Source organism: Nerophis ophidion, linkage group LG15 (assembly GCF_033978795.1).
Source record: "Nerophis ophidion isolate RoL-2023_Sa linkage group LG15, RoL_Noph_v1.0, whole genome shotgun sequence".
NCBI classification, from domain to species: domain Eukaryota; kingdom Metazoa; phylum Chordata; class Actinopteri; order Syngnathiformes; family Syngnathidae; genus Nerophis; species Nerophis ophidion.
Window position 1 is genome coordinate 1,152,787 of NC_084625.1, and position 7,987 is coordinate 1,160,773.

The window sequence follows — 7,987 nt, forward strand, 5'->3', positions numbered from 1 at the left end:
TTATTGTGTGACGATAACACCGTTATTGTATGACGATAACATTGTTTTTGTGAGATGATAATTCTAATATTGTGTGACGATAACACCGTTATTGTGTGATGATAACAGCGTTATTGTGTGATGATAACACAGTTATTGTGTGACGATAACACCGTTATTGTGTGATGATAACATTGTTTTTGTGAGATGATAATACTAATATTGTGTGACGATAACACCGTTATTGTGTGATGATAACAGCGTTATTGTGTGATGATAACACCGTTATTGTGTGATGATAACAGCGTTATTGTGTGATGATAACACCGTTATTGTGTGATGATAACACTTTTATTGTGTGATGATAACACCGTTATTGTATGACGATAACATTGTTTTTGTGAGATGATAATACTAATATTGTGTGACGATACCACCGTAATTGTGTGATGATAACAGCGTTATTGTGTGATGATAACACAGTTATTGTGTGACGATAACACCGTTATTGTATGACGATAACATTGTTTTTGTGAGATGATAATACTAATATTGTGTGACGATAACACCGTTATTGTGTGATGATAACAGCGTTATTGTGTGATGATGACATTGTTTTTATGAGATGATAATACTAATATTGTGTGACGATAACACCGTTATTGTGTGATGATAACAGCGTTATTGTGTGATGATAACACCGTTATTGTGTGATGATAACAGCGTTATTGTGTGATGATAACACCATTATTGTGTGATGATAACACTGTTATTGTGTGATGATAACACTGTTATTGTGTGACGATAACACCGTTATTGTGTTTTGATAACAACGTTACTGTGTGACGATAACACTGTTATTGCGTGACGATAACACTGTTATTGTGTGATGATAACACTGTTATTGTGTGACAATAACACTGTTATTGTGTGTTGATAACACCGTTATTGTGTGACGATAACATCGTTATTGTGTGACGATAACATCGTTATTGTGTGACGATAACACCGTTATTGTGTGACGATAACACCGTTATTGTGTGACGATAACACCGTTATTGTGTGGTAATAACACCTTTATTGTGTGTTGATAACACCGTTATTGTGTGACGATAATAGCGTTATTGTTTGATGATAACATCGTTATGGTGTGACGATAACACCATTATTGTGTGTTGATAACACAGTTATTGTGTGTTGATAACACAGTTATTGTGTGTTGATAACACCGTTATTGTGTGTTGATAACACCGTTATTGTGTGTTGATAACACTGTTATTGTGTGTTGATAACACCGTTATTGTGTGTTGATAACACCGTTATTGTGTGACGATAACATCGTTATTGTGTGACGATAACATCGTTATTGTGTGACGATAACACCGTTATTGTGTGACGATAACACCGTTATTGTGTGACGATAACACCGTTATTGTGTGGTAATAACACCTTTATTGTGTGTTGATAACACCGTTATTGTGTGACGATAATAGCGTTATTGTTTGATGATAACATCGTTATGGTGTGACGATAACACCATTATTGTGTGGTGATAACACCGTTATTGTGTGTTGATATCAGCGTTATTGTGTGATGATAACACAGTTATTGTGTGACGATAACACCGTTATTGTGTGACGACAACATTGTTTTTGTGAGACGATAATACTAATATTGTGTGACGATAACACCGTTATTGTGTGATGATAACACTGTTATTGTGTGACGATAATAGCGTTATTGTTTGATGATAACACAGTTATTGTGTTTTGATAACAGTGTTATTGGTATCGCTGCTGGCAGAAAGGATTCTCCTCATGTTCTTCAATGAGCACACTTCATCAACATCAATGAGCACACTTCATGAACATTAATGAGCACACTTCATGAACATCAATGAGCACACTTCATCAACATCAATGAGCACACTTCATGAACATCAATGAGCACACTTCATAAACATCAATGAGCACACTTCATAAACACCAATGAGCACACTTCATGAACATCAATGAGCACACTTCATGAACATCAATGAGCACACTTCATGAACATCAATGAGCACACTTCATAAACATCAATGAGCACACTTCATAAACACCAATGAGCACACTTCATGAACATCAATGAGCACACTTCATGAACATCAATGAGCACACTTCATGAACATCAATGAGCACACTTCCTGAACATCAATGAGCACACTTCATGAACATTAATGAGCACACTTCATGAACATCAATGAGCACACTTCATGAACATCAATGAGCACACTTCATGAACATCAATGAGCACACTTCATGAACATCAATGAGCACACTTCCTGAACATCAATGAGCACACTTCATGAACATTAATGAGCACACTTCATGAACATCAATGAGCACACTTCCTGAACATCAATGAGCACACTTCATGAACATTAATGAGCACACTTCATGAACATCAATGAGCACACTTCCTGAACATCAATGAGCACACTTCATGAACATTTGTGTGTGGTAGATCATGAAGTATGTCTGCTTGAGCCGCTAGTAGTTTACCGTGTGAGACATGTGGTCTCCTGCAGGCTTCATCGACTTCATCGTGGAGCCCACCTTCAGCGTGCTGAGCGACATGATCGAGAGCATCGTCACGCCGCTCATCCAGGACGCCGCTCGCTTGGGATTGGCCGACATCCGGCGCTACAGGTGGGCTTTTCGGGGGGAATACTTTGACGCCACACCACCGTGCTCACTTTGTCGTGGCCCCACAGCGTCGGCGATGACACCAAGTGGTCTGGCGGGAAAAGTGCGGTCTCAGAGAACAGCTGCCGTCTGACCAACGTCGACTTCAGGAGCTTCAAGGTCACCTGGAACATGCAGATCCATGGCAACCGAGAAGCTTGGAAGATGCAGGCAGACACAGGTGGCAAAGTACTTTCTAGTACACTCACTAGTCAGGTTGTAAATACTGGTAAGGCTATACTAACCCATGTGGTTCCTGTGGATGTCAACACATTACTGTAGTCACCCAATAACATAGTGACTGAAATAGACAAAGTCATGTGTAAATAATGTCATTAAGTAGATGAACCGTCTGTGGCTGTGAAGTGAACACTAGTCAGGTTGTAAATACTGTATAGAGTAGGCTAACCCATGTGGTTCCTGTGGATGTCAACACATTACTGTAGTGACTAAATAACATAGTGACTGAAACAGACAATGTAATGTGTAAATAATGTCAATAACTAAATGAACCGTCTGTGACTGTGAAGTGAACACTAGTCAGGTTGTACATACTGTATAGCGTAGACTAACCCATGTGGTTCCTGTGGATGTCAACACAATTACTGTAGTCACTCAATAACATAGTGACTGAAACAGACAAAGTCATGTGTAAATAATGTCATTAAGTAGATGAACCGTCTGTGGCTGTGAAGTGAACACTAGTCAGGTTGTACATACTGTATAGAGTAGGCTAACCCATGTGGTTCCTGTGGATGTCAACACATTACTGTAGTGACTAAATAATATAGTGACTGAAACAGACAAAGTAATGTGTAAATAATGTCAATAATTAGATAAACTGTCTGTGACTGTGAAGTGAACACTAGTATGGTTGTAAATACTGTATAGCGTAGACTAACCCATGTGGTTCCTGTGGATGTCAACACAATTACTGTAGTCACTCAATAACATAGTGACTGAAACAGACAAAGTCATGTCTAAATATTGTCATTAAGTAGATGAAGCGTCTGTGGCTGTGAAGTGAACACTAGTCAGGTTGTAAATACTGTATAGAGTAGGCTAACCCATGTGGTTCCTTTTTTATGTCAACACATTACTGTAGTGACGAAATAATATAGTGACCGAAACAAAGTAATGTGTAAATAATGTCAATAACTAGATGAACCGTCTGTGGCTGTGAAGTGAACACTAGTCAGGTTGTACATACTGTATAGAGTAGGCTAACCCATGTGGTTCCTGTGGACGTCAACACATTACTGTAGTGACTAAATAACATAGTGACTGAAACAGACAATGTAATGTGTAAATAATGTCAATAACTAAATGAACCGTCTGTGACTGTGAAGTGAACACTAGTACGGTTGTAAATACTGTATAGAGTAGGCTAACCCATGTGGTTCCTGTGGATGTCAACACAATTACTGTAGTCAATAACATAGTGACTGAAACAGACAAAGTCATGTGTAAATAATGTCAATAAGTAGATGAACCGTCTGTGGCTGTGAAGTGAACACTAGTCAGGTTGTAAATACTGTATAGAGTAGGCTAACCCATGTGGTTCCTGTGGATGTCAACACATTACTGTAGTGACTAAATAATATAGTGACTGAAACAGACAAAGTAACGTGTAAATGATGTCAATAACTAGATGAACCGTCTGTGACTGTGAAGTGAACACTAGTATGGTTGTAAATACTGTATAGCGTAGACTAACCCATGTGGTTCCTGTGGATGTCAACACATTACTGTAGTGACTAAATAATATAGTGACTGAAACAGACAAAGTAATATGTAAATGATGTCAATAACTAGATGAACCGTCTGTGACTGTGAAGTGAACACTAGTCAGGTTGTACATACTGTATAGCGTAGACTAACCCATGTGGTTCCTGTGGATGTCAACACAATTACTGTAGTCACTCAATAACATAATGACTGAAACAGACAAAGTCATGTGTAAATAATGTCATTAAGTAGATGAACCGTCTGTGGCTGTGAAGTGAACACTAGTCAGGTTGTACATACTGGATAGAGTAGGCTAACCCATGTGGTTCCTGTGGATGTCAACACATTACTGTAGTGACGAAATAATATAGTGACTGAAACAATGTAATGTATAAATAATGTAAATAACTAGATGAACCGTCTGTGATTGTGAAGTGAACACTAGTCAGTTTCTAAATACTGTATAGAGTAGGCTAACCCATGTGGTTCCTGTGGATGTCAACACAATTAGTGTAGTGACTAAATGAAACCGACTAAGTCAGTCATGTGTAAATAACCAAAGCTTCTGTAGCTCCAAAGCAGATGTGTGATTGCACAAAACGCTTGTCTCCACAGGGCCTGAAGGAGAAGAAGAGAGCCATCCAGTGCGTTCCTACCAAAGACCAAGTTACTGCATCAGATACTACAGGTCAAAGGTCAGCAAGACTCAGGCCATCCATGCAAGAGAAAAAGCGAAAAGACTGCAGAGCATTTCTTTGCGCCATAGAAAGACTTCCTAAGCTAGGGAATATGATATATATCTAGTACTATATACCGTATCTACACCAGTACTACTTATCTAGTACCATATACCATATTTATACTCTATACCAGTACTACTTATCTAGTACCATATACCATATTTATACTCTATACCAGTACTACTTATCTAGTACCATATACCATATTTATACTCTATACCAGTACTACTTATCTAGTACCATATGCCATATCTACACCACTACTGCATGTCTAGTACCATATACCATATTTATACCCTATACCAGTACTACTTATCTAGTACCATATACCATATCTACACCAGTACTACATGTCTAGTACCATATACCATATTTATACCCTATACCAGTACTACTTATCTAGTACCATATACCATATTTATACACTATACCAGTACTACTTATCTAGTACCATATACCATATTTATACTCTATACCAGTACTACTTATCTAGTACCATATACCATATCTACACCAGTACTACATGTCTAGTACCATATACCATATTTATACCCTATACCAGTACTACTTATCTAGTACCATATACCATATTTATACCCTATACCAGTACTACTTATCTAGTACCATATACCATATTTATACCCTATACCAGTACTACTTATCTAGTACCATATACCATATTTATACACTATACCAGTACTACTTATCTAGTACCATATACCATATTTATACTCTATACCAGTACTACTTATCTAGTACCATATACCATATTTATACTCTATACCAGTACTACTTATCTAGTACCATATACCATATTTATACTCTATACCAGTACTACTTATCTAGTACCATATACCCTATTTATACCCTATACCAGTACTACTTATCTAGTACCATATACCATATTTATACCCTATACCAGTACTACTTATCTAGTACCATATACCATATTTATACACTATACCAGTACTACTTATCTAGTACCATATACCATATTTATACTCTATACCAGTACTACTTATCTAGTACCATATACCATATTTATAGTCTATACCCGTACTACTTATCTAGTACCATATACCATATTTATAGTCTATACCAGTACTACTTATCTAGTACCATATACCATATTTATGATCTATACCAGTACTACTTATCTAGTACCATATACCATATTTATGATCTATACCAGTACTACTTATCTAGTACCATATACCATATTTATACACTATACCCGTACTACTTATCTAGTACCATATACCATATTTATACTCTATACCAGTACTACTTATCTAGTACCATATACCATATTTATACACTATACCCGTACTACTTATCTAGTACCATATACCATATTTATAGTCTATACCCGTACTGCATACAGTATCTAGTGTACATACAGTATATATCTAGTATACAACTAGTGTACATACAGTATATCTAGTAGGAGGCGGCATGGCATAGTGGGTAGAGCGGCCGTGCCAGAAACCCTCAGGTTGCAGGTTCGCTTCCCACCTATTGACATCCAAATGGCTGCCGTTGTGTCCTTGGGCAGGACACTTCACCCTTTGCCCCCGGTGCCGCTCACACTGATGAATGAATGAATGATGAATGAATGACAGGTGGTGGTCGGGGGGGGAGGGGCCGTAGGTGCAAACTGGCAGCCACGCTTCTGTCAGTCTACCCCACTGATGTAGCTTACCACCACCATTGTGTGAATGAATGATGGCAACAACTTCTCTGTGAGCGCTTTCAGTGTTTAGAAAAGCACAATATAAATCCAAGTTATTATTATTATTATTATTATAAAACTAGTGTATATACCATATATCTAGTATAAAACTAGTGTATCTATACTATATCTAGTATAAAACTAGTCTAAAGTATTTTTAGTGTATAGTACATATATATAAATATATACCATGTATCTGGTGTATAGTTACTGTATATACTGTAAATATAGTGTATATATAGTGTATTTTTAGTTGACATCTAGTTTATTGTACAAGTAGTGCATATTTACTGTACATCTCCTGTAATTGTGTTGTATATTTACTGTATATTTACTGTATATTTACTGTATATTTAGTGTATTTAGTCTACTGTACATGTAAAGTATATCTGACATTTGTTATGCTATAGTAAAAGTATAAATATCATTTGTGTTTATTATTATTAATATTTCACATCATGTATTAGTTGTAAACATCATCAAAATGTGAGACCACTGATCAATGATTGTATTGATTTATGATTATTTATATTTACTGACACATGTACATCATACAATCTATAAAATGTAACTTTTGCACAACAGGATTTTCTGCCCATTGGAATGTTTTGATGTTGCAGGAACTTCACCACTCTCTATTTATATTTCTACTGTACTTTATACACTTCATACTTCTACTGTACTTTATACACTTCATACCTCTACTGTACTTCTTACACTTCATACTCCTACTGTACTTTATACACTTCATACTTCTACTGTACTTTATACACTTCATACTTCTACTGTACTTTATACACTTCATACTTCTACTGTACTTCTTACACTTCATACTCCTACTGTACTTTATACACTTCATACTTCTACTGTACTTCTTACACTTCATACTTCTACTGTACTTCTTACACTTCATACTTCTACTGTACTTTATACACTTCATATTTCTACTGTACTTTATACACTTCATACTTCTACTGTACTTCTTACACTTCATACTTCTACTGTACCGAAGACTGATGGCCATGATAGAATAATTCCCACAATGCAACATGATCCAACAGCATGAATGATTTATGAGTAAT

At 36.6% G+C, this 7,987-nt stretch overlaps 1 protein-coding gene across 2 annotated transcripts in view; it reads left to right on the top strand.

Annotated features, from left to right (window-relative positions):
* LOC133569070 (dual specificity calcium/calmodulin-dependent 3',5'-cyclic nucleotide phosphodiesterase 1C-like) overlaps positions 1 to 5,420 on the top strand; it is a 52,917-nt gene extending 47,497 nt beyond the window's left edge. Inside the window, exons 14-16 of one of the 2 annotated variants that reach the window (XM_061921206.1) lie at positions 2,549 to 2,669; positions 2,735 to 2,886; positions 5,049 to 5,420. In XM_061921206.1, the coding sequence (XP_061777190.1) occupies positions 2,549 to 2,669; positions 2,735 to 2,886; positions 5,049 to 5,212 (437 nt within the window). In that variant the 3' untranslated portion in view covers positions 5,213 to 5,420. The remainder of the gene's footprint in view (positions 1 to 2,548; positions 2,670 to 2,734; positions 2,887 to 5,048) is intronic. The other variant, XM_061921205.1, reaches the window with a different exon arrangement.
* Positions 5,421 to 7,987: the final 2,567 nt, after the last annotated feature.